The 27946-nt window shown below is 41.4% G+C and overlaps 1 protein-coding gene across 7 annotated transcripts in view; it reads right to left on the bottom strand.

Annotated features, from left to right (window-relative positions):
- Positions 1–27946, bottom strand: part of cd82b (CD82 molecule b) — a 47836-nt gene that overhangs the window by 16223 nt on the left and 3667 nt on the right. For 6 of the 7 annotated variants that reach the window (XR_009768520.1, XR_009768521.1, XM_061676189.1 and 3 more), the window contains exons 2-7: positions 27808–27880; positions 23556–23628; positions 17424–17548; positions 13413–13487; positions 10444–10542; positions 9891–10064 (exon numbers count right to left, since the gene is read on the bottom strand). Coding sequence is in view for 5 of the 7 variants with exons in the window: in XM_061676189.1 (XP_061532173.1) it covers positions 9891–10064; positions 10444–10542; positions 13413–13487; positions 17424–17548; positions 23556–23628; positions 27808–27870 (609 nt within the window). In the remaining 2 variants the exon portion in view is untranslated. Of the gene's footprint in view, positions 1–5759; positions 7055–8627; positions 8712–9890; positions 10065–10443; positions 10543–13412; positions 13488–17423; positions 17549–23555; positions 23629–27807; positions 27881–27946 lie in introns of those variants that run through there. The other variant, XM_061676187.1, reaches the window with a different exon arrangement.

The raw sequence follows: 27946 nt of genomic DNA on the forward strand, positions 1-27946 counted from the left end.
TTATTTTAATCATTGTTAGTACTCAATGTCAATGACGTCATTAGCAACTAGTTGACGTCAACTTGACTTCACAATCACTTTAACACTGAAACTAATCTGAAGTTGAGTAACTCTTAGTCAGGATGTGCGTTGTCAAAATACGGTGCAGGTTTTTCCTACGCAGGAACAAAGACATGTCAACGCTCCACCAGTCACCCACATGTCCTGATAAGGCCCCCTCGGGAAGCAGCTACTCTTTAAACAGGAAGGCCCAGTCCCATTCATGTGTAGGTGTTGCTCTTTTTTTATGTGATTCCTGAGTGGGAGGAGCAGCTGGTATCCAACTGAAACAAACAGTGGTCATTTTCCACAGACATGAAGACAGTCAGATTTGATTGTCCCCAGAAAGAATGTCACGGCACGGGATGAAAGTGACTGAAGAGTCGGCCCCGGCACCACGCATGCTCATTCTTTTAATCATGATCGAGCGCTGCCAACACCGGAAAATGTAAATTCCGTCAGATGGGAGCTTCTCGGCGTCTCCCATCTCTCAACCATCTGACAGAGTGAATAACGGCAGCTACTTGCAAAGCTCCAAACTAAACACCCTAAAAATGACCACATACCTCGTGTCCTTCTGCTTCAAACTTAAGAGCCCCAGACTGATTTACCATCCCTCCAAAGCCTGCCTCGTGGTTCCAGTCAGACTTCCTAAAGTTCCCGCAAGCTCTCTGGTACGTTCCTGGCACTGAACGTGCAAAGATAAATAAATGACTCACAGGCCTGACGGAGAGCAGGAGAACTGAGTGGGGGTAAAGAAGACATCTGCTGAAGAAGCTGCAGACATTCCGGGGAGGTGAAAATGGCTGTTAACGGAAACCGTGCACTGGTGCTTAACCGTCGCCCGACTGGCGAGAGCATCCTCGTCTACATGAACCATGCTGTGACTGCACCTCTTGCCAATTTGAAGTGGCTGTCGCATTTGTGGTCCAAATGCAGCCCTCCCCCCAGTCGAGCTGGAACACTTGAATCAGCCCTGCTCCCACTGGGTTTGGGAACACCAGATCCTATTAGATAGTGTCGCTAGAAGAAGATGAGGAGGAGGAAGAGGAGGCAGTTGCATTCACTCACGTCCATCTGCTGTGGTCAGCGTTGGCGCACACTCGGCATTCTTCTTCCAAAACATGGAGTGAAAAGAAAAAAGAAAGAGAGAGGAAGATAGATGGAGCCGCATGCAAGAAATGTAGCACAAAGGCCTTTTCGGTAAGGGGGTGACAAGTGCATTACCATAGGTTAATGAGGACCCCGGTGCTGCACGACCACCTTCATCCAACACCGAGACCGCAACACTCACATCGCTTGCGCCATCTAATAAGATCCAACACAAGAAGTGCGTGGAAAAAATATAGCCTTTGCACAGATACTAATACGCAATTTGGGATGATATGATGAAATAAGTGGTGTTTTTTGTCAATGTCTTTATGTCTCCAAAGTGTTCTGTACATTGACTGTCTGTTGTACTAGAGCGGCTCCAACTACCGGAGACAAATTCCTTTTGTGTTTTGGACATACTTGGCAAATAAAGATGATTCTGATTCTGATAAGGTTAGGTAAAGCAGTAAGTAAGTCCTCCCCGCAAGTAAGTACATTTTATTTGCATAGCGATTATCGCATACCTGTAGATGACTCCAGAGGCTCCCTGGGCTGATTGTCATTTCAAAAACGGACCCTGGATGACTCACATCTTTATAGAATGGCATACAATAAAGAAACAAAACATTTTACAGTTAATACAAGACCACAAGTCGAACAAATCAAAATCTGAATAAAATTAAAATTGGCCGTGCTTGCATTGGTTTTCTCCAGGTACTCCAGCTTCCTCCTTCCTTCCAAAACCTTGTACTGTATGTTAGGTTCAATTGAGAGACTCTGCAATTTGTGCTCACAAGTCACAACAACAACAACCAAAAAATTGAAATCGAAAAACTTGGAAGTCGGGTCATCCGTATCTCTACGCACCACTGTATACTGTACTTATGATGATATTGTCTCAAATGTACTGACTGTGTGGAATCTGGGAGAACATGCAAACTCCACACAGGCGGGGCCGGGGATTGAACCCCGGTCCTCAGAACTGCGAGGCAGGCGCTCTAACCAGTCGCCCGCCGTTTGTAATATGCATTTATTAAATCATTTTAGGATCAATTAAGTGAAATTTGCGTGTTCTCCCACTGGTTGAGAATCGCTGCTTTATACTGTACAGTAAACACCCATAGACTGAGGAAATTGAATCTCGGTGCAAGAGATTCAGAAGCCAGAATATGATGGCAGTTTATATCACATCTGCTCAAATAGCATCTTGAAGCAGTTCATAAAAGAAGCAGACATTTAAAAGCAACACCATTTGGTAATCCACTGAGCTCCAATGCAAGAGGTTGTCGATCAAAAGTGAGCATGAGCATCTCTTTGGATAGAACTCTTGTATCGGATCTTATTCGATCATGCATGCTTCATCCTTTATTAGTTCAACAAGTAAATATTAAACAAGATGTATATCGTAAATCTATTTTAGTGGCACGTAATGCTGTTCATGCTACGTCATAATTGTATTAAATACCTATTGGAATAAATGCTGAATGTTAAATGGTACCTAAAAGCCCACCAGGAAGAGTGCTTGTCTTCATGCATTTATTCATAGGATACAATCAATAATGAGATTGTACTCGTCTTTTATTAGTCTCCTCTCTTTCCTAACTGCTGCCTTTAGTGAGTCAGGTTTGATCAGGATGTCTAGAGAAGAGGAAGAGAACCACCTCCTTCTCCCTTGCATCATAGATGGAGGTTTGTGCCAAACGTCAGGCTACATTTATACAACAATGATGGAGTCAAAATGGGCTAATTAGATGTTTCAGAGGTTTTGCATACAGTCGAGCTAACCGGAGATGATGGCACTTTGGAAAGAAGCACCCTTCATTCAATTTCTGTAGTGCTTGTCGTCATTTAGGTTGCGGGTGAGCCGACTTGGGCCAAAGGTCCCGAAAAGCATGTTCACGCCTTTTTACTTATAAAATATCTGGATATTAATCAATCACAATCTCAACTGCATTTGACTTCAACTTTCTTGTAGCGGATATGCCACGCAAAAGATGCCACCCGTAAAGACGTTTTTGGAGTCTTGGTGCAGATGCCTTTTTGCCAACTCGCCGACGACCGCGCCAGGCAGGCCGAGGTGGCAAGGACACATCGGGCGATCCCCGGCTGCGGCTTCCTGCAAGCGCTCCGAGCCACGCTGCTCGGGGGCCTTAACTCAAACTGAGGGAACGCGCCCGCTCCGAACATCACCCAAGAGACGTCCTGCCTGAGAACCCGTCAGCCTCCTGTTTTTCCTCCCCCCCTTCCGTCGAACACACCTGCTCACGGTGCGGACCGGGTCGGCCGAACACTCTGGAAGCCTGACTCGCCGGCTTCAAACGTGTTCCAGACACGCAAGTCCAACATCGCGGTCTACGAAAAGTACGGATTAGTGCATATTTGGGTTTATATTAACGAGACCAGGAGTCCTCAGCTACGTGCACCCGCTACACGCCCATTCCACCGCCGTCTGTAGTTTCCTTCCATGTCAATCCCACCCTCCTCTCTCCAGACAGAAACCAGCCATCCACGTTCTATACCGTTTATACTGTTCAGGGTCACTGGCAAGCTGGAGTTTGTCCCGGCTGACTCAGGGTGAAAGGCAGGACAGATCGCCTGTCAATCACAGGCCCAACATAGAGGCAGAAACCGATCACAACTGCAGGTACTGTAATTTAGAGTATTCATACAAGATCATTTGCGGTGAGAAGTCGTCAGGCTGTAAGTAATCCAAACCCGGAGCAGACGAGTGGTGTGGAGCGTTGATTTTCAACCACTGTAAAGTTTGAATCGAGGCAACTGGACTCAAGATGGTTTAAAAAAAAATTATTACCACCTTTTTTTTCCTATAACATTAAAAATGACTTGAAAAATGGGTATTGGGCTAACAATATGTGCCTTGGTTCAATAAAGGTTGGACAACACGGAATCCCATATTATAAATGTACCCCGTTTATGTTATCCCTGAAGAGATGTGAAACAGGGAAGCCAGTGAGACCAGGTCAATGTGCAGGTGGAATTGATAAGAAGGAAGCCAGCAGTATGCACGATCAAGTGGAAACTTTGCAGCGCACGGGTCCGGAAACCAGAGTTCCAGAGCCATCGCCGTACAGCTTTCATCCTTCTGCTGTGGCTCTCTGTGACTTTGGAAAATAAAGTATTTCATTTGAATGAGTTTGTTCATCTTTCAAGTGTAATTCTAAATTTGACAATTATAGTACTCTTGTAACGTAAATTGAAACTTACTTTTTTTTTTGGTCACCAAGAGCTACTGTATGGAGGAATTCAATGACTTTCTGATGAAAACAGAATGTTTAACACGACATGAACTATATTAAGGATTTAAAAATCATTAACCAGATGAAATAATTCACTTGGCTAATATTTTGCAAATATATATTTTTTACATTGTTAAGTGAAATAGTCCTTTTTAATTCAAGTTGACAGCTGACTGCACGCTCTGCACGATAAAATGATGGAACACAGAATCAAATGGTATTTTTGGTTTGCGTAGTGTGTCAAACACACCCTCCTCAAGTTTGTGTGTTTGTGAGATTTAATCAGCCATAACTACTCTTCTCAGTCCACATATACTCTTATGCAAACGTACAGTATTACAAGTTTTTCAAACTAAGAGACATCGCATGGTCCCTCACCCAATGAGAATCAATAAGGAATCAGATCGATTAAAAACTAACCACCACTATGGTGGACGTGCCTTGCAGAAAATGGTAGTTCGTCACTTCAAAGTGCTGATTTTATTTATCAATTTTTTTTCTTCATGAAATTCAAGGCAAACATATCTACATTGTCTTATTTTGGAGATGAATTACAAAAACTGTGCCCTTGGTGTGATCCCGAGTTAACATGAAGGTAAAATGTATTTGTTTTTGACGACCATCCTTTTTATTCCTCAGCTTTTCATCGCTCTCTTTCAAGTTGCCTTAAGGAGGATTTCAAATAAATTAAACCAACAGAACAAAATTTTAAAAATATGCTTGGCATGTCTTCAAACTGAACCAATTTCGTAGCCACATTTTGAAGAGCAGCCCGACATGAACATCGGGCTAATGTCTAAACGAATTACTATAGTTAGCCATGCTTAATTTTTGCTCAGTATGCAAATAATTTTGCAGTGTCACAGCTGTTGTTCATAGCCTCAAATACGATCCGAAGTAAAATGATTAGAATTCAGCATGGCCAGATGCTGATGTGCAGAATTAATGGAGGTCTCTTGAGAGAGCAATGGGCTGTTCTAATGACGGAGCTGCATCTAAGTGCCTTTTTAGACAGTCGAGTTGTTTTTCGCTGGTCATTCACAGGTGAGCAATTTCCTTGTGCCCTGTTGGAAATAAAGAGGAACCATCCCTCGATAAGGATGAGAGCACTTAAGAGGAGCATTACTCTATGTAAAGGACAGCATTGCTGTTATCAGTGATTTGGTCCATTCACATAGAAGACATAATTCCACTGGGGGGAGATATCGGAGGGGACTTATACTGATGTAGACTCTTTCAGTTCACATTATTGCAAGCTCTACTATTATACTTGCTCTTGACCCATTTTTCTGCCCGAGTGTATAGTGCCATCTACTGGTCTCCACCGATACAACCCTGGACACACAAAAAATGAAACAAAAGAAGCACATAGTCGTGGATTCACGTTTAATTCTAGTTTTCCATGGTAACAAAAATACAAAATTGTTTTTTTCAAATATGGCATAAAACTCCACGTAAAATTTCTGAACTACTGTTTTACTTTCAAAGCGTTAAAAAAAAAAAGGATTCAACACAGTAAAAAGCCTTCATCTTAAGTTAAATTAATGTTACAATTTGGCAGAAGAAACAATAACATATTTGAAATGGATAAACGCAAAGAACAGCAACATTTAGAAGATCGCAATACTTGTCTGAAATGAACAAAACAAAACAGTTGACAAAGAGTCCATGTACGTGCTAATACAAAGACAATTTGGACATTTCTACCTGAGGGAAAAAAAAAAAAAAAAAAATATATATATATATATATATATATATATATATATATATATCTTAGAAAGCAGGGGAAGGTCAGAGTCTATAGAGTTGATTGTCAGTTCACTAACTGTGCTAAAAATGACCCTTTTAAATGTGTTAATGGGTGTCAATTTTTCCATGAAAAAGGCAGAAAAAGCCTCTTCCTCTTTCAGCAAACCCATAATACAGCGACTGGCACCCAGACAGACACACTCAAGACAAAGGCTGATTCTGTGATGCCAAGCATGTATGAGGGCGGTGGAGGATGTTGGGAGTAAACTGGAGTGGCGCGGGAGTACGAGGAATCCACTACAGCGGCCCTGCCCGAGGTTTTTCTCGTCAGTGGAAATAAAAATTGCAGGATCACAGAGCAGGATTATTTCACACGCGCCCACTCATACCTTCTCATCTCCCACTTGTCTCAATGCCCGAGGTGAGGAGGAGTCTCGGCTGCATCAAATCTGACTAAAGTGCTCTCTCTCTTTTCTATTCTGTTAAGCGCTTCATTGAAGTCAGCGGAAGTAAACACCAAAGAAAATACAAAAATCATACCCTTACTTTAGCGTTTGTACCCCCCCCCCACACAAAAAAAACCCCTCACAAAGTCTCCTTTAAACATACATACATAATATTTATAATAAGACAACAATAACTTGTGAACTAGAGCCAACAAGTGCGTCACTATCGTCGTGTTTGTGGGTGTGAGAAATCTGTACAGCAATAAAGGCAGCAGACAGCTGCCTTCATCTGTGTGTGTGTGTGTGTGTTTGTGTGTGTTTGTTCGCCCATAAGAATGTGAGATGGGGAAGGAGTCAATCCACGTACACGTGCATGAATGTGTGAGTTGTACATCAGTACTTGGGTACTTTGGTGTAGTCCTCCTGGACGACACTCTTACACAGACACATGGACAGGATCATCCCAAGCAGCTGTGTGTGTGTGTGGGGGTGGGGGGGGGGGGGGGGGGCAGAAGCAGTAACAATTTAGTGAAGTGCGTTGAAATGTAATGTTCCACACTCCCCCAAGTCCCACCCAGTATGACAGCGTGGATCATTCCGGCAGCAGCGGCGGTTTTGTTTTGTTTTGCTTGTGTTTTATACTAAAGGTCTTCCCCCCTCTTCAGTTACAAAATGTCATTTACTTTTTGACATCACTGCCAAGTCTAACTCCTATTCATTTGTTTAGAAGCTTGAAAATAAATAAATCAATAAAATAAAAGAGCCATCGTCATGTCTTCTAATAAACATGTTCTGATCATTTTAGTGTGTGGCTAAGTTTACACAAGCCCAAGACCTAATTTATATAACAGTGACGTTAGCATTGACGCAATAGCATCGACCAATGAAGTTGGTGATTTGATGTTGCCATAGCAATGAAAGACAATTTTTTTCATTCCTATGACTCAGGCCCTTTTATCTTACTGTAACATTTATTGTACAATGGCCCTCGCATTTTCACGGTTCAGCTTTCGCAAACCTATTTTACCCTGTTATTCACAATTGTTTGGATTGTGGCCCCCAAAAAAACAAAAAACAAAACAAAAAAAAAAAGAAAATTATATTTTTTTTATTTTCATGTCAAAATATTGTGTACAGTATTTGTTGTATTGCATCTCTTTCACTGAGACGACAAACGCTTAACTGTTGGCCATATACATCTAACTCGTTGTTTGCTCAAACCTCTGTGACATAGTTGTTGTGTGTAGGTGGAAGTTACGCCTACATACGCGGTCCACTCCCACCCCGACTTGCTCATCCAATCACCAATCTAACAGAAGCAGGGTTAGACTGGCAAGCTAGGACTAAACACAGCACCAAAGCCAGTGGAATGCGTAAAAACAGCTCAGTGGAAGATCGCTGAGACATCTACGACCGCCAGTTCATGTTGTGGCTACAGCAGAGGACGCAGCGGACTTTCTCACCAGCACAGGCCGCCCCAGGAGTGTTGGCACAATCGATGTTTAACTCCTGTGCTTTATTGTGCGGTCAAATGGTCGTTGCCTTACACTGCACTGCATTGTTACTCTTCTCGGCATCATCAAAATTGTTGATGTGCACGTATAAAAACAAAACAAAATAAAAACAAAAAAATAGATATCTGCTAACCAATCTGATTCAACTAACAACTTTACTTCTTGCATTATCTGATGAATTATCCAAACAAGTGCACACTTTCTCACGCATTGCCCATTTTGCAGGTATCCCTCATACTCTATGGCCCTCCTAACATACCTCCACTGCGGAAAATGGGCAACAAGAGCCACACTTCCTGCAATTAAAAAACATTTGAAAATGTATCCGAGGCGAATGTGAGTGCGAGGCTGTACAGGTGGTGTCAACAGATGCCGAGAAGGCTGAATTGTTATGCTGCGGTTCAGATCAATTTAGATGAGATGGCGTGGTGTGGTTCCAGCACAACACATCAAGCCCCCCAGGTAGGATGCAGGAGAGGTGGAATAATGTACTATTTGTTTCAGCCCTAAAATGAGGAGAAAACAGATACCTCCACGACTGCCACTCCGACACATATTCCCAGAATAACTCCACAGTTCTCCAGTAGCCATTTCTCCACATTGCTCATGCACCCCTTAAGGAGACAAGTAGAGAACAAGCAGAGGACAAAAAGAATATGTTAACGTTGGGAAAAATAAATTGTGGGCGGGGGGTTGGCAAACACACAGGAGAGATGAATGTAATCCCACCCGGACATGAGCAGAACCTTTTTCAAAACAACTACTGACTTTGGACCCAGTTGCTGAGGGGAAGAATAATACGGCTTAACTGAGCGGAGAACAGGGGGAAAAGGAATTTCTGTAACACACAGACCAGTTAATAGCACAGGACACATTTCCTAACATCATCCATGTCGTACAATGCCTTGTGCTAATGTCAGAATCAGAATCAGAATCAGAATCATCTTTATTTGCCAAGTATGTCCAAAACACACAAGGAATTTGTCTCCGGTAGTTGGAGCCGCTCTAGTACAACAGACAGTCAATTTACAAAACACTTTGGAGACATAAAGACATTGACAAAAAACAATTGTGCAAAAAGATGCAGAGTCCTCTAGCACTTGGAGTATTTCGAATGACTAATATTGCGATAGTCCGGTGCAATGACCATTGTGCAAAGGCCGCTGAGACTTCAAGGAGTGTATGCGGATTTAAAGTGACGAGTAGTGCGATCATCTGGGACAATGTTGGTTGTGCAAATGTTACAGATACTCCTCAATCAGTGTGCAAATGGAGCAGATGCTACTCTGGCACGAGTGGCCAGTATATGCAAATAGTGCAGCATGGCGAGACAACTACAGTGAGTGCACGAGTAATACATAATTGGGCCCCACAGAAATGTGACAACGAACTCAAGTCAAAAAATTGCCAGCTTATTGTAATGGAATTATAGGTTAGGTTAATGAGCGTTCAGAATGACTAGTGATTAAAAGCAGACACACATTTCTCTGTAACGAGTTGTGCATGGCACCGAATTGAGAGTGGCGCATATCAGCTGGGAGGTGGGAAAAAAAAATCTACTGTACAGCCCTACGTTATGGTGTAACATGAAGACACTGAGCGTGAAAGGAGAAAAACACCTAGTCATAGCGGATGTACAGGATGGCTAATGGGCCAATGAAAACTGAAGCCGAACATTGGCAAGCGCAAAGCAGCAACATGGAAAAAGATGAAAAGATCCGGAGACTCAGCAAGATGAAGTCATGACAAAGAGCAAGAAGCCATTGAAAAAACATTGTAGTAAGAGGCTGTACCGTTTCGTAGATGGGAAGTTCTGAGGAGAGGTGCTCACACAGGCCCTCGACCTTGATGTCAGTGCCAGGCAAGGACTCATTGCGACAGGAACACGAATAGAGGTACTGGGAGCTGTTCTTGATGAGCATGTTGTCAGACCAGTTGCCAGGACCTGTCCACCCACAGCACTTCATCTGCGACAAGAGGGGAGACGTTAGAGCTGAGCGGGAAGCTGACTATTTCCTGAAGCAAGACAAAAATACATCTCATTTCACTCTGGTTTTCAAGTGCTATTTTCCAAAATTTTAAATGCCGCAAACATAATCCAGGCTTGAAGAAATGAGCAGGTTCGCATTGCAACTTGACATTCAAAATTTCTGAGGCAAAAACCCGGCCGTGGGAGGAGTTTGGTAAGTCCAGGCGACTTTGAGGAAATTCTGGTCCACTATCCGGCCGTCAACATATGAAACATGTTGGAATGACTAGGAATGACGTATGAAATGAGTAGGAACTTAAAAACTGTTTGCAAACTTAACACAAACTGTTCAATTTTGTAATGTGTCATCAACTCACCGTCCTCTGGATGTAGTCCCAAGTGTGCTCTGTGGTTTTATTCTGGCCGGTGTAGTGGACGATCATGCCTTTTATGATGTTGGACATTTCATGTTTCAGCTAGTAAAGCAATTAAGCACATTCATTAACATTTGCAGCACAATAATCATTGTTAAGAAGAGTATGTAAGTGCGTGTCAACATGTCCACATATAATCCCTTCTGCATGGAAAAGACACAACACGCCCATGTCTTATGTAAACATCTGCGCTAAATGTTTCACTAGGCCATGCCTCCGGTGTTCTGGGCCTGTCGGGTGCCACGCTGAGATGAAAAGCTGCATAAACGCAGCCCGGGCGTCTGTGTGCAAGATCACAGAGCTGTGGCAGCGTTGCAGCCTTCAGAGCTCTTTTGGAGATACAACCTCACGCTGTTCTGGGAAAAGGGGCGCCGCCCTGGCCCTGTGGTGAGCCTTAAACACAAGGAGCGCAGCCAGGCTCATGGGGACGCAGACACCCACAAGCTGGAGAGCAGCAGCGGAGTCCGCAGCCATGTACAGAGAATGAAAGCTCTCAATTGGCTAGGGAGTGTTCAAATACAACACACTCTCCACACACTGTGGAAACACACTATGATTAATGGCTGGTTATGATACAGGTATGAGCCTAAAAATTTGAATATCGAGGGAAAGTCAATTTATTTCAATATTTTGTTTCAAAAAGTTAAACTTGCATGTTGTATTAGTTCACCACACACAAAGTTAAATAGTTCAAGACTTTGTTTCAATTTTGATGATTATGGCAGAAAGACAAAAACTATTTTTTTTTAAATCCAGTATTTCAAGAAATATATAGCATTTCATCGTAGTATATAGTATTTCATGTGACCAACAAAAAATGATCTTAAACACAGAAATGTTGGCCTGCTGAAAAGTGTATTAAGGTAATATGCCCTCATTACTTTGTTGGGCCTCTTTTGCATTAATTACAACATCAAGGCGACGGAGCATGGAGGTGATCAGCCTTTGGTACAGTTCAGGTGTTATTGTAGCCCAAGTTGCTTTGATATTGGCCTTCAGATCATCTGCATTTCAGGGGTTTCTGTTCCCTCATCTTCCTCTTGACAATACCCAATAATCAATGGAGTTCAATCAAGTACTGTTATTCCATGGCTATTAAACCAGCTGTTGGTAGTTTTGGCTTTGTTGGCAGCTGCCAAATCCTGCTGGAAAATCAAATCGTTGTCTCCAAAAAAGCTTGTCGGCAGCGGGAAGCATGAAGTGCTCTAAAATTTCTTGGTAGACAGCTGCGTTGACTGTGGACTTGATAAAAGACAATGGACCCACGCCAGCAAAGGAAATGGCTCCCCAGAACTATTACTGGCTGTGGATACTTCACACTGGACTTTAAGCAGCTTTCCTCCACACTCTGGGACCTTGATTTCCCAATGAAATGCAAAATGTACTTTCATCTGAAAAGAGGTCTTGGGACCACTGGACAACAGTCCAGTCCTTTTTCTCCTTAGCCCAGCACAGACACTTCTGACATTGTTTTGGTTCAGAAGTGACTTGCCACGTGGAATTCTACAGCGGTAGCCCATGTCATGGAGACGTCCGTGTGTGGTGGTTCTTGATGCACTGACACCAGCCTCAGTCCACTCCTTATGAAGCTCCCCCAGATTTCTGAATCGCCGTTGCTTGACAATCCCCTCAAGGCTGCGGTCATCCTTGTCATTTGTGCACCTTTTCCGGCCACATATTCCCCTTCCTCTTAACACTCTGTTAATGTACTTTGATCCAGCGCTCTGAACATCTAGCTTCTTTTTGCAATTTCTTTTTGATACCTTTTTTCCTTAAGGAGGGTGTCAATGATGGTTTTCTGCACAACCGTCAAGTCCGCAGTCTTCCCCATGATTCTATAGCCTACTAAGCCAGACTAATACAATTTAAAGGCTGAGGAAAAATTCTGGTGTTTTGCGTTAATTAGCTGACAAGATTGGGACACAGGGAGCCTACAATGTTGAACTTTGTCATGATATTCTAATTTTGTGAAATCGTTTTTTTCCCCCCGTCTTTCTGCCATAATCATCAAAATTGAAAAATTTCACTTTGGGTGTGGTGAATTAATATAACATACAAGTTTCACTTTTTGAAACTAATTATTGAAATAAATGGGCTTTCCCTCAATATTCAAATGTTTTGTCACAGGTGTAATTCACGGGTGGCTAGGTGGTTAATCTGGTTGATGCTGCTTCTGGTCAAACAGTTTAGCCAATGAAATGATGTCGCACTTCATCTATTTTTGGGCCATTGCCTCTTTTGCTTTGCTTTGACAGTTTTGCTTGCAGGTCGCTCATATTTTACAGGCCAGTTTGATACATTTTTATTTCATTACAGCACTCATGATTTTTGATGCTGTGTTGAATAACATGTTAATTAATTTCTATTACACTCTAGTTCCTCTGATCTGATCTCACATTCATTCACTCATTTAAATAAACGAAAACATTCCAAGAAAGTCAGTGTGTGGAAGCTCTCCCCTGCAGGGGGCACTGTGCTCTCAAAGACTCGTCATTATTGTTCTCACAGGGCAACGTTAGACATTGTATCAGTTTAGGCAATTTATAAATACTCGACATGCATATATTTAACATTACCATCTAACAGAAAACAAAACGTTGGGTGAAGGTGTGATGATAAAACCCTGCAGTATTTTATACCACTTCACTACCCACATCATCTGGCCTCCTAAAAGCCTCCAATGTCACATTAGTCAAAAAAAAAAAAAAAAAAAACAGCCTGTGACTTTCCACTTGTTGAGCTATGAAACAGGTTTCACCACAGGAACCAGGAGGTTTATGCTCACAGCTGTGACATGAGGAAGCAAAAACACCTGGCAGGCCACATCTGCATCAATGTGAGGAAAGGTGGTGGGCATAATTCTAAGTGGGTTGAAAAAAGACGGTAAAAGAACACAGAACAGAGTGTCTCACCCGATCTCTTTGGAAGTAGATGAGAACTCCAGCAGTCACTTGGGCGATAAGGATGAGCAGAAGGCAGGTGAAGTACTGTTGGGGATGAACAGAATGAGAACAACGTTCAAACAAGAACTCTTCAGCAGCCTGGCAGCGCACAAGTAAAATTACAATCAGGAAAACCAATGAGGTTTAAACACACTGTCATACATTCTTGTTAATCTTCACAATGCTGTTTTAGACATTATTTCTCAGGCCTGGTACATTTGTGTGATTTTTGGGAGGTCATGTGGCAGCTGGTCACTGTCACTGGGAGAAGTAGGTCACAGCAGATCTACAATTAACCCTCAACAGAAGAGGCCACATACACAATCCTATCATACATTACCATCTTACTGGCTTTTATCCCCACCCCCGCCCCTCCGTCAGCCAACACAAGCTGCAAACCCCCCGACCACACTTAGTAGAGATGCTATTTGCTTTAATGTCAGCAGCAATTTGTCATGTGGCCTTAACCAGGCTTGTGGACCTGAAGCAGGTGCAATTACAGGCATGCTTCTTGCAAGGAAATGTGCAGCTTCTATTCTAACAATAGCTTGAAATAACAGTAGAGAACACCACTGTGGGGATGATTAACTACTGTGGTCAATTTGGGGATAGGGAGCAAGGGTTAAGGCGTTCTTCTATTTCGGTCTCGGGCAGAAATGCAAGGGAATTACGGGAAGTTCAGATGACTAACATGACTTGCTCAGGCTGACCATGGATGCTCATGGAGATCACTTTCACCCTGCCACCAGACCACCATTGGCTTTGTCATACAACAAAAACTATTTTGTTTGCTGTGTGATCATGACTAAGCTGCGGTCACGCGTTAAGACATTACATGAGTTTCACATTTGAGGTTGGTGTAAGAAACCAAAGATAACATGCAAATAAGAGCGTAAGCATTACATCAACTATTTGCTGTTGTTGCTTTTTTTTGTTTTTTATAAACATTACTACCGTCATTACCAGATAACTAGCAACCCTTTATTACTCAGTGACTGTTTTTCTCAATGTCTTTATGTCTCAAAAGGGTTCTCTGTCAATTGACTGTCTGTCGTCGTACTAGAGCGGCTCCAATTACCAGAGACAAATTCCTGTGTTTTTTGGACATACTTTGAAAATAAAGGTGATTCTGATTCTGACTTTTAATGGGTTGGCAGAATCACTCTCTGAACATTCTAAACTAAAGAGTTTTGTTCAGTTGAGTAGAATAATGGAAGGCTTTCCGTAGTGGTGGTCTGCATGGATTTATAACTTCTCTTTTTTACACTAGAAACTAGATCAGAGCACCTCTACCGGTCGCAGCCACGTACTGCATTCCCATTTTGGCCCAATTTCATAGAATCCATGGCAAACCTTGAAGGATTGTGTTTTAATGTCATTTTAAAGGAAATCCAAACAAGGACGTTTCCCTGCTGCTCGTCAATCATCACTTAGTGGGAACTGTACTGTTATCTGTGACAGTTTCATGGCTCGAATTAAGTGGTTTCGCATTATTAACTTTCAATTACGTTCTCAAAGCAGTATAAATAATCATTTGATTACATTTTGACACTTTACACTTTTAATTTTGAATAATGCATCAACAGGACTATTGGAGGTTTCCTCTAAAAAAGGTGGATTAAAACTAAACCCATATTTTGCAATTTTCCATGTTCTTTACATAAATAATTAACTGATTACAAAAAAATGTAATACATAATGAAATGTATTTGTTGCATTATGTGTACAGCGTGTGGAAAATCACCATTCCCTATCATGTTGACCTAAGGACAAATGTGCACAATTTTTTAAATATCGCCTTATACAGTGCTATGAAAAAGTATTGGCCCCTTTCTCAAATTCTTAAATTTTTGCATAGTTTCCCCACTTTAATGTTTAAGATGATCAAACAAATGTAAATATCAGACAAATATAACCCAAGGGAACTTAAAATGTTGTTTTTAAATTGTGATTTCATTTATTAAAGAAAGAAAACTCTTCAGCTACCTGGTCCTGTGTGAATAAGTAAATACCGTCCTTGTTAAATCACAAGTTTTGGTTAATTTTCACTGGTCAAACCCAAGCCTGATTACTTCTAGATCTGTTCAATCAAGAAATCACTTAAACAGAATCTGTCACGACAATGACAAGTAGGACAACAGATCTAAAAAAAAAGCTGCAACTAAATGACACCATCGAAAAAATTCAAAAACAGTCTAGAAATAAAATTATTTACATCAATTTGTCTGGAAATGACCAAACAATTTAAAAAATGAAGGTTTTGGAGTGTCCTAGTCAAAGTCCATACTTGAATCCGATTGAAATGCAGTGGCTTGCCCTTAAAAAGGCCGTTAATGCTTGAAAACCCTGCTGAGGATAGCCCAACCAGTTGTTAGGTTTAGGGGGCCATTACATTTTCCACAAAGGACCAGGTAACTTTAAATTGTAATAAATTAAATCACCATTTAAAAACAACATGTTAAGTTCATTTTGGTTATATTTGTCTGATATTTACATTTGTTTGATGATCTTAAACATGAAAGTGGGAAAACTATGTAAAAATGGAAGAATTTGAGAAGGGGGCAAATACTCTTTTCACGGCACTGTATGAAAACCCAGATAAGTGAATGTTCCATAAAAAAAGTCGCAAATTATAAGATAAAACTGTTCAAAAGTCAATGGTCTTTGATGTATCAAAAATATACCAATATGAGTCTAACCTTGTCAAACACAAACTAAACTCATGGATTTCACCGCAAGGTGGCACTTCGAGGTCATATTTGGAAAAATACTGTATCAAGTGACATGTAATTAGTTACCGTATTATCCGCACCATAAGGGGCACCGGATTGTAAGGCGCAGTCTCAATTACGGGGTCTATTTCTGTAGTTAAACCATACATAAGGCGCACCGTATTATTCGGCGCATGCTAAAACAAGGTAACGGAAGCAAAACAGGGAGTTTGGTTGAACTCTATTCTACTACGTATTTAAAAATACACTCACATTAGTTTTTGATCAATCTTTTGTCACAAATCCATCATCTTCTGTATCTGAATTGAACAGCTGAGCAATTTCGCCATCAAACATGCCGGGTTCCCTCTTGTACTCGTCGAGTCAGTCTCGTTGCCGGCTGACTGTTCAGCAATGATTCGGGCTTTCGCGAAAGCTCGGACAACAGTCAAAGCAGATACATTAGCCCAGGCATCCACAATCCATTCACATATGGTTGCGTAACTCGCCTGGCGCTGCCTCCCAGTCTTAGTAAAGGTGTGTTCGCCGTCTCTCATCCGTCGCTCCCACGCCACTCGCAACTTCAATTTGAACGCGCTGTTTACACCAATGTTCAGCGGTCGGAGTTCGCTGGCAGTTGCTGCGCCACGGTAGTCCTTGCGTGGATGGCGCCTTTTCATAAAATGAAAGCACCGAGATGGACCTCCTTGAAAGTGTTCGATCTTCATGTCTTGCGTCTTCAGTCGAATCATGAATGTAGATGCGCTTCTCCCGGCTGTTCTTGTGCTTGATTTTGAATTCTCTCACGGCTGCTCTATTCCCATTTACAACCGTGTATCTGATAGCCTGGAGTTTGAATTATGCCTCGTAAGCATGTCTCTTCGCTGATGCCATTTTGGGGGTCCTCAGCCAAACAAATGTTGTTTTGCAGTATACCTACCGGAGGCATGGCGGAGGTAAATGTACGTACTGTACGTAATGTTCTCTAATTGGTTTGTCACTGCCAGCGTACGTAGGGTACGTATTACGTCCCTATGTCGGCAGGAAATGGTCCGACAGTCAATCAAGCAGAGCGCTTACCAAAATCGCACAACAACATTTTTACAGATTTTGGAACGCAGTGCACACATAAGGTGCACCGGATTAAAAGGCGCACTGTCGATTTTTGAGAAAATTAAAGGCTTTTAAGTGCGCCTTATAGTGCGGAAAATACGGTACTCCCCAACAATACCAATTAGTGTCTGAGCTCCAAGTAAATGCAAATGCTCACCAGACCAAGGAGACAACGAATTTCGTAGATGGCTCCAATGCAGCCAAAGAAGCCCATGGCCATTGATAAGGAACCCACTCCGATGAGGATGTAGGAAGCCACTTTCACCGTGTCGGACGATTCTTCTATAGAAGGGAGGGAAAAAAAACATGTATATACAAGTCGGGGGTGGGGGGGGGAACAAGAAAACCTAGTTACCTTTTAATCACTTAGTCAGCACTCAAACAGGACACAAGTGTTTGGGAGATACAGTGCCGTAAAAGAAAAAGAAATTATCAAGAAATAAAGAAATTGACATCTATCAGTCTGGAAAGGTTTACAAACTCCTTTCTAAGCTTCAGGATGCCAGCGAACGATCAGGAGAGCCATTATCCTCACATGGAGAAATTATGGAACACTAGTGAACCTTCCCAGGAGTGACTTGCCTACAAAGATTACCTCAACAGAACAGCAATGACTCATCCAGGAGGCCACAAAGGATCTCAGGACAACTTCTAAAGAACTGCAGGCCTCTCTTGCCTCAGTTAAGGTCAGTGTTCATGACACAACAATAAGGAAGAGACTGGGCAAAAATGGCACCCATGGCAGTGTTCCAAGGCGAAAACCACTGCTGAACAAAAAGCACATAAAGGCAGGTCTTATTTTTGCAAAAAAATAAAAATAAAAAAATAAAAATAAAAAAAATGGTTCCCAAGACCTTTGGGAGAATATTACATGGACTGACGAGATGATTAGTTAAGCTTTTTGGAAGGTGTATGTCTCGTTACATCTGGCATAAATGTAGCACAGCATTTCAGAGGAAGAAAAAAACATCATACCACCAGTAAAACATCGCGGTGGTAGAGTGATGGTCTTGAGGTGCTTTAATATTCGGTACCTGGAACCAGGAATTCTGCTCTTTAACAGAAAATCCTGGAAGAAAATGTTCAGCCATTAGTTTGTGACCTCAAACTGAAGCGCACTTGGGTACTGCAGCAGGATAACAATCCAAAACACACTGGCAAGTCAACGTTTGAATGGCTTAAAAAAACAAAATGTAGGTTTTGGAGTGGCCTAGTCAAAGTCCGGACTTGAATCCGATTGAAATGCAGTGGCATGAAATTGCTCGAAAACCGTCCATTTTTGCCAAATTCAAACAATTCTGCAAGGAATGGAGATGTGAAAAACTCATTGACAGTTCTAGAACACACTTGATTTCAGTTATTGCTGCTGAGAATGGCCCGAGTTATTAGGTTTAGAGGGCTTTACTTACTTTACTTTTTCACACAGGGGCAGGTAACTTGGAATAGTTTTATTTCCTGAATAAATGATATCATTTAAAAACAGCATTTTAAGTTCACTTGGGTTACATCTGTCTGATATCTACATTTGTTTGAGGATCTTAAATATTTAAAGTGGGGAAACTATAAACTGTATGCAGCTACGACCCAAATTTTGCTCTTCTTTTTCTGCTGTAACAACTGAAAAAGCGTCAAAAGTTTCAGCTCGGATGGAGTCCTTACTCACATCATGCAATGCAATTTGATATACCGTATTTTCACAACCATGAAGCGCACTTAAAAGTCTTAAATGTTCTCCAAAATGGACGGGCCGCCTTATAATGCGGCTCGCCTTGTGTGTGCACCGAGTTCCAAAATCTATAAATGTTGTGTGATGAGAGCGCCGCTTGACTGAGTGGGAGCATTTCCTGCCGACACACTGCTTATACAGAAGACAGCTTAAACTGCAAGCTGTCAGTTACGCGGAGGAACATTGGAATCGAGCAGCCGCGAGAGAATTCAAGATCAACGAATCCATGGTTCGCAAGAGGATGAAGCAGGAAAACGAGCTTCGCCAAGTCAAGAAGACGAAGCTGAGTTTCCCCGGAAACAAGGCGAGGGTGGCCCGAGTTGGAAGTCCAACTCGAGCAATGGATTAATGGGCAAAGAACAGCCGGGAGAAGCGTCTCTACAGTCACCATTCGACTGAGGGCAATAACGCTTGCAGAAAAAATGAAAATCGAATTATTTTCAAGGAGGTCCGTCTTGGTGCTTTCGTTTTATGAAACGGCGCCATCTATCCATCCGGGCAAGGACTACCGTGGCGCAGCAACGTCCGGCGGTGCGCCCTATGGTCGTGAAAATACGGTACCAAGTCACACTGAACAAAAAAATGCTTCTTTGCGCAAACAGTTTAATACTTATCCCCCAAAAAACATTTCTCTAACATGAACAGCCAGCAGAGTGCTGAACCAAGAAAAAATGTGCGGTGAGATGAAGTGATTGCCCTCTTTGGACCGGTGGGTGACTGAAATGGAAAACTGGACGGTTGCAGAGGAGACAAACTGTGTTATCTGGGTTTAAAACACAAAAACAAACAGCCGTGGAATATTTCCAGGCTGGAACAAACTAGCCAGAATCTGATAATTGACTCCACATCGTTGACAAGAGCCTGGCAGCTGTAGTAGCTTATCCACAGCTGCGCTTTGTTGCTTTTTGGCATCCGACAGTGCCATGAAAAAATGTTAGCCCCCTTCTCAAATTCTTATATTTTTGCACAGCTTCCCCACACAAAACTGAAAAGCGAAACATTCTGCTTCGGGAGTTTCTGTTAAAGAGCAGAATTTATGGTTCCATCAATCACAGCAAATTGTGCAGCTCCAGCAGGAGCAAACCAGCCCAAGACCGTCACACTACCACCACCATGTTTGACTAGTAGTACGATGTTTTTGTTCTAAAATGCTGTGCTACATTTACGACAGATGTAATGAGAAACACACCTTCCAAAAATGTCAACTTTCATCTCGTTAGGCCACATAATATACTCCCAAAAGTCTTGGGAATCCTTCAGGTTTTTTTTTTTTTTTTGCAAAAGGAAGACAAGCCTCATCAGTGGTTTTCGCCTTGGAACGCTGCCATGGATGATGCCATTTTTGCAGTCTCTTCCTTATTGTTGTGTCACGCAGGCACGGGGAGAACATGCAAACTCCGCACAGGCGGGGCCGGGGATTGAACCCCGCTCCTCAGAACTGTGAGACAGACACTCTAACCAGTCGATCGCCTTGCCGCCTCAAAAAAAAAATTCTAATTTTAAAAATCCTTGTAAAGTTCCAGTTGTGTGTTTCCTCTAAGGCCCTCTTGCCAGGTGTTGCTAATATTCAGGGTGAAATATATTTCACAGACTTCCTGCTTTAAAGACGACTAGAAACATGGAAATGGCTCAAGTCAGCAGCTGTTGGCCTCTATGCTACACTGTTCCATAAGGCATTGTGCCTCACACTCCCAGGCAAGTCTCTTCTAAAATAGTTTGGGTGGTTTTAATGTACTTGGGGCATGTGAGAAAGTGGCTGAGAGGTAGGTGAGTGTTTGGTATTGCGGCTCCTTCTGTAAATAATAGCAGATATTTAGCATGCATACACTTGGTTGTACCTGAACATACTTGTAATTACATGAAGAAGCTGGATTTCTAAATTTACTCTGGTCAGGCTGTTGGGAAATGTGTTTTGCTGGACACCGCCTATGGAAAGTTGTGTGTGATGGAAGAAGAAAATATGGTTTTAGACACCAGAACATTCCCAATGTCTTTTTGCCTCGAGTTTTTGAAGCAGCTCGACATGCCTCTATTTATATAGCGTATAAAGACAAAGAGATCCTGTTTATTGTCCGGCAATGGTGCAACTTCAGAGAACACGATGAATCAATAAACATAACTGTGCAAAACTTGTTTTTTTTTTGTTTAAGCAGCAAGATACTTTCAGCTAGGTCAGTATTCTAGGACGAAAGGACAAATGGGTTGAAAAATGTATGTAGGAGAAGTCACCAAGCCCCATATGAAACAGGATGTCCTTGGTGCAACAGGGAAGAAGGGTCACTACTATCACTGGAAGAACAGATGGATTATCATAACAGTGCTGCCTCTTGAGGGGATGACAAATATTATAATGCGCTAGATGTTTAGACTGATGATAAGCAAACTCTGTTTTTAATTACCTTGGTGAGATTCTTCTATGGGCAGCCACAAGAAGAAGACAACACTCAATGTGACTTGTTGAGGATACAAAGTCAATTTTGGTTGGTCTTTGTCAATGCTTTAACTTGATGACTCAAGTGGAAATGAATTTAAACATACAGTAGGTATGTGCATTGTTTCAAAATGTTCGACATCTACTATTTACATGGTAAAGAACATTCAGACTAACATGCAAACACAAGTAATACACAAAGTATCTTAAAAGAAATGTTATATTTACCTTTCAAACCATGACAAGGGTAGACAGTAAATTTATAATTTAGAAGCAAAGGAAACTTTGGTACTCTAAGCAAAGCTACATCTGGAATGAATATAGCAAAAGCATAGATGTAGAGATTTATACTAGACGACTTTTCATCCTGGTTTCCTGTCAGGCAAACCTATAATTTTGTTTCATTATACTTTCTAACATTGTTGTCTATCATTGCTCTGATAATGCTTCTGTTTGCAACTCTGTGGAACCTTTGGTCCTTGGGTAGAAATAGAACTGTGACAACATGAGTGGGGTGGGGGGTGGGGGTGAGATTGTATTGAGAGCTGGTGGGTTCAAGGTACAACTCCAAATGGAAATAGGGTGTAATTCTCTGTCATAAGGCTTAACAAAGTGAAGTTTTGAAATAGTGAGCTTTTCACTCGGCTGACTGTGTTTTGTACGGTGGCCTGGAAGTGCAAAACATTATAAATTGTGAAACACTTTTACACTTCAGAAAACAGATGAACAAAAGCCAAAACAGTTTTACATTCCATAAAACACATTAACAAAAGCAGAAAAACATTTACAAAAGATGAAACAAATTAAAATTGAGAGAACCCGGAAAAGGAATGTCCAACATTAGGAATCCAGCGCATTTTCCTGGAAGGACACACCCTGCTCCAATATTACTGGCTCCAGGACACACGCCGCTGCACTATGATTGGCTGCTGTATCCCTGTAGAACGCGCTCTACTTACTGGTTCCAGACAGTAAAAGAAGTATGTGACTTATTAAGTGTGGCGGGGGGTTAATATAAATTCCATTAACCCTAAAGCCTGTCGATTCGGTCCAGTGGGGGTCGAACCCCACTGGACCGAACCATCGCATAAAAGTAAGAGTTGCCGATGCACCCCCACATATTGAGCAATTGTATATATAGACACCCTGAACAGCGAGCCTGTATTGGCGTTTGATGCTGTATATACAATATATTGTACTTGATCACATTTCTTAAACCATACAAAGATAGATTAAGAGTTAAGGAAGAAGCAGGTTGTTAAAGAGAGGATGCTGGCGAGAATTAAAGGGAAAGTGTAGATATTTGAAAGGAATCTGGCGGCTCCATTCATTTGAACGTACATTCTGGTTACAAACTTCATTTTTTCATGCACAGGCGCATTATACATTATGAATATAGGTTAGTATTGAGTTAAAACAACATTTGATGTTTTACATACAATTTATTTGGGTTGAGCCGAGGCAACGCGGCGGCACGGCTCGAAAACCCGGAACTGTATTTTCACCGTAGGGGAAAGCTTCCGTGCATTTTGATTGAATGTAAAATGGCACGTGAAGACGCCGTGCAACGATGATGACAATTTTGAATCGCGTCAAAACCAGTGGCCGACAGATGAGCCGCTCAAGGAAACAGTTGCCAAACCACACACACTTCCCCATAGTTCAGTCTGTTTCTGTGAAATGGGACATTCCCTTTCCAGGTTGTCTCAATTGTAATTTGTTTCGTGCTTTGTACAAGTGTTTCTGCTTTTGATAATGTGTTTTCTGGAATGTAAAAGTGTTTCGGCTTTTATTTTCTGAAATGTATAAGTGTTTCACAATTTGTTATATTGTTTTGCACTTCCAGGCCACCATAGTTTTGTGTTTTTCTAACAACTGTGACATTTAATGGCCTGAGGAAGTCATCATGTTTCAGTTGTTAGGTGCTTTTTGGGATCTGGTGTGAACACTCCTATATGGTTGCTCTGCAATAAGCCTCTTGGGAGGTGGTCCAAATATGTTGCACAGAGCAGGCAGTCTCCTGTCAGCACAACTGACAAAGGTCAAATGTGCTGAATGATTATAGAGCATTATCACACCAGGACGTGGCAGTTGGAAGGCGAGCATGTGTGTGTGTGTGTTAAGGCACTTACGTAGAACAGCAATGAAACTCTGGTTATCAAAGAGAACCCACAGTCCAAAGCCCATGATCAACGCCCCAAAGACCTGTGAAAGTACATAGAGAAGAGTCAGCAATCACAGTCTAAAGTTAAAATTAGATAGCTGTTGTGCCTTCAACAGAGGCAACTTTTGTTTATGTACCCAGTTACATCTGGGATAATCCAATTCCAAAAAAGAAAAAAAAAAAGGCTGGGAACAGGACTAAGAGATCCATAAACTGCACAAGATTCATTGCCTTCTTATTCCAGCTGTGATGTTGAGGTACCACTGTGTTGGATTTACAAACACCAAGTGTATAAAATTCGAGTAATCTGAAACCGCTATCACAGCAGGTCTTACTGTGATGTTTCCATATGCTCCTGTGCATTCACCAAGATGTAAGGTACAGAGTTGTGTGAGAGCAAAGAAGCTGATTGCCAAAACAAAAAACTGTGGAACATAAGAGTTTGTGACTAAGAATAGCTCCCATTTGAAATTGACAGCAATTGTGCATTACCCACTGAATATATTTAATGGATAAACAAGTTATAAAACCCATCATCATCATTTACTTTCTACCTCTCAGCGTATTGGTAATATTACCGATTCACTTTCCCATCTGATAAATGTTAATCCAAAATGTAGCATCTCTAAATAAATCACAGTCCCATGCTTCACTGCCCGTTAATCCTGAACCACTGTACGACATATCTGGATAAATACAATATACCAAGTACATAAAAATACTTGACACATTAACCTCTAATCTGCAGTCCTGTCAATTGTATAAACATGGTACTGGATTACAGACTATCCAGCCATCCATCCATTTTCTGTCCCGCTTATCCGCACTAATGACATTATCAACATGTTCTATTTCTACCATAATGATCCCTTGAGCAGAATACTGAGGATTTGTGTGCAACAGCCCCAGAAACCTCTGGTAAACCACTAATGAGGTCATGAGGTTCAAACCCTGTATGTGCTGTTGATGATCCTTGTTAAACAGTTTAGGGTCACAGTGTTGGGGAAAAGAACAATAGATAAGTACATGTGGAACCCCTACCCAACACATGAATAGTAATTACAGCCCTGGTTAAGAGGTGTTCATTTAGTAAGACTATTGAGCCCCCGGCGGTCATCATTAGCCCACCAGTTCCTGGCTTCCGCTAAAGTGTCAACTCAGACAAACGACGACGCACACTTCCTGCGAGGCACATCAAAAGCTTTCTTTCAGGAATACCACCTCATTAGAACAGTCCAGAAGTAGAGTCCATTTTCAGTCTTGTTATATCTCACTAGGGTTGGGCATTGTTTGAATTTGAGCGATTCCGGTTCCGATTCCGTTTCCAAATGATTCTCGATTCAGATTCTTTTCGGGGCCTGGGTCAAAAAAGTTTGAATGGTTTAAATAAAAGGTGTCCGAATTATGAACATCCATTTTCTTAGCAGCCCGCAGCATAGACTAAAATGAACATTTGACTCGAGGTTCTTTATAACCAGTATCAATATCAAACCAATGAACTAAAAGGCAATGTGTGTGGAACTAGCCTAATAAACTAGACTTAATATTCATTTATTAATGTTTCAGCTAAATATAGCATGGTTAAAATAGTTATTTGGGACCGTTTCATCACGTCACATGGTTTATACGTGTTATAAGTTTTAACTTCGTATTTTAAGTTTGTGGCCTTTTATTTTGAAACGGTATGCACCAGAACTCAGCATTTTGGCACGAAAGGTAACTTCACACGGCATCCATGATTTTTTTAATTTTTTAAAATCTTTTTTAAATGGATGGAACCAAATGCTATAAAACGCTGATTCCTTTCCCTACACACCGATGAGGCACAAGGTTAGTGTTTGTGTTACTGTGAGACAACATTTATGTGAATTTTGTTCCAATTCATTGTGATGTAAACTTGCTACGGTGAAGTTTTAGCCCAATGTTAAATGAAGCTTTTTTTTGTCATTGGCGCTTATGTTGGTTTGAAGACAAAAATAAACCTTAAAAACCATCAGTGCAAACGTGCAAGCAACCGTTTACCTTGTTAGCGGTCTCAATGTTGGCATAGACTTATTTTATTGTTTCACTCACCCAGTTGACTGAAAGTTGACTTCACTGAAGCTCCGCACGGTGTAGGCTGAGGCACGGAGCGCATCAGACGCTACACATCGTGAAAGCCTCCTTTGCACAATGTAATCTTATTCAAAGTGTTGCACTGAGGCGACTGGTCATTAATTTTAACAAAGTTAAGACGCGCTTTAGTTCGAGCAGCCGCCGTTGGGTACAAGCACGTCATCGTGCGGGTTCTTCTTCGTTGGTTTACGCCGCTTCTTCGTTGTTTTTCACCACTTCCTCGCAACTCGAGGACTAGGCATCAAAACTGGGAACCGCAATGTTTAAATTTTAACGTTTTCGGGAGAACCGCAACACGAGTTCCGGTTTCAATCGGTTCTCAATTCTTGATGCCCAACCCCAGACATCACCTTGTGCCTGTGAGATCAGGATGGCAATAAAGCTTAAGAAGCCATCTCCTGTGTTTTTTGGGCACGTGACACTATTTGAAACATTACAGTAATTTTGACACGTCGACTTGGAGAACCCCTCAGAATTTCGGCCCGTATGAGCTTATTGGTGGATATTTCTAACTGAAACTCAGTTCCAGCCTGTCGGAGAAGGGGGTCCCCCGAGGAGCAGATGAAAGGAAAGAGTCAAGTAGATATGTTGAGAAACAATCCAGTTGACTCCAAATTTAAGGTGTTTTTATATCAGACAATAAAGTTCCTCAAAAAGGCCATTTTTTTCTCACCAAAAAAAATGTAATAAATAAAATAACGAACTCATTATCTGATTTTCATAATTATTGGTGTGCTGTACTCAGGTTAAGTGGCCATTCTGACCAGATTTAGCATCTTGAAAGACTGTCATTTATGGGAAATCTTGTCACGTTGCAACTTTAGGAAAGTGGAATTATATAAATATAAATTTCAAGCCCCTTTTATATGATCTGACAATATTCAAAAGGGTTAAAGTTGGCTGTAATCAAGATTTAGATTACCGTAATTTCTCGTGTATAATGCGCACCCATGTATAATATGCACCCCCAAATTTGACCTCAAAATTCTGGAGAACCGATGTATAAATCCTTTTTACAATGCATGATTTTGGGTCTACCCATATGATCAAAACATGAAGTATTATCTGTATTTTGTTAAGTTTTTTTCTAATAATCTGAAGTTAAGATCTTGGTTTGAACACAATCCTTTTTTTTATTTACTTGCTCTTATTTTGAAATTCACAGCCCTACTTTTATTTAGTAAATTAGAAAACACACAGTTGTGCTCAAATAAAGATGATTCTGATTCTGATTCTGATTACCCAAGCAGAATTTGTAAGATGGGTACAATTCTTTAAAGAAAACATGAAGGACCAGGCGAAAAACATTTAGTTTTATTTTAATGGGATTAAAATGAAATGGTCAAGCATTTCATAAAAGCATTATCATTAAACATAACATAACCATAAAGAAATTAATGATGGTTGTTGTTCAGTCAGTCATATAAAAAAAAACAAAAAGAAAGAAAAAGGGAAAAAAAAAACAACAAAAAAAAACATTTCACATATTCTGCCAGGGTATGTAAATTTATCAGCACAAATGTACATATATGCAGTCATACGTACCCCTGTCATATTGGAATGAAAGTGTAGGCTACACATTTTTTTATAACCACTCGGTGGAGGTGGCATTTTGGAATGAAAGTGTACAGCTTTTTCATAACCACTAGATGGCGGCATACATTTATAAAATGTGGGGGGGGGGGGGGGGGAAACGTTCCCCTTATACCCATGTATAATGCGCACTATAGATTTTTGACCCAAATAAAATTGGGGTGGGAATGCTCATTATACACGAGAAATTACGGTACTTTTTTGTCAACTTCAGCATTTTTGCCCAGGTGAGATATGTCTGATACTCCAGGACTACATCTCCCGCTATGACTACATCTGTGAATGAGTCTTCTGAAGCCTCCAATAACCCAAGAAAATGTCCCTAGTTGCTTTTTTGGAAGGTCTCAGGGGCCTCTGAATACTAGCTAAATACAGTCAGTTACAAAGTCAAGTTGGCAACACTCCACACAGCATAACACATGCTAAACAGAAGTAATGATAAACCGTTTCATCCTCGTGAACACCAAGTCAAGCAGGGCCAAATGTGTGATTGTGAATCGGTCGTTACTTACAAAGAAGATGAGGTTGAAGAGAAATAGAAAGTACTTGATGACGGTGACGCATCCTTTCGCCATGGTTGCGATTCTGCCAGACAGAAGACAGTGCAGTGGTTACATTTAATTTTATACAGCCAGTGTGAGCCTGAAACAT

This window comes from Phycodurus eques, chromosome 5 (genome assembly GCF_024500275.1).
Source record: "Phycodurus eques isolate BA_2022a chromosome 5, UOR_Pequ_1.1, whole genome shotgun sequence".
Lineage (NCBI taxonomy): Eukaryota > Metazoa > Chordata > Actinopteri > Syngnathiformes > Syngnathidae > Phycodurus > Phycodurus eques.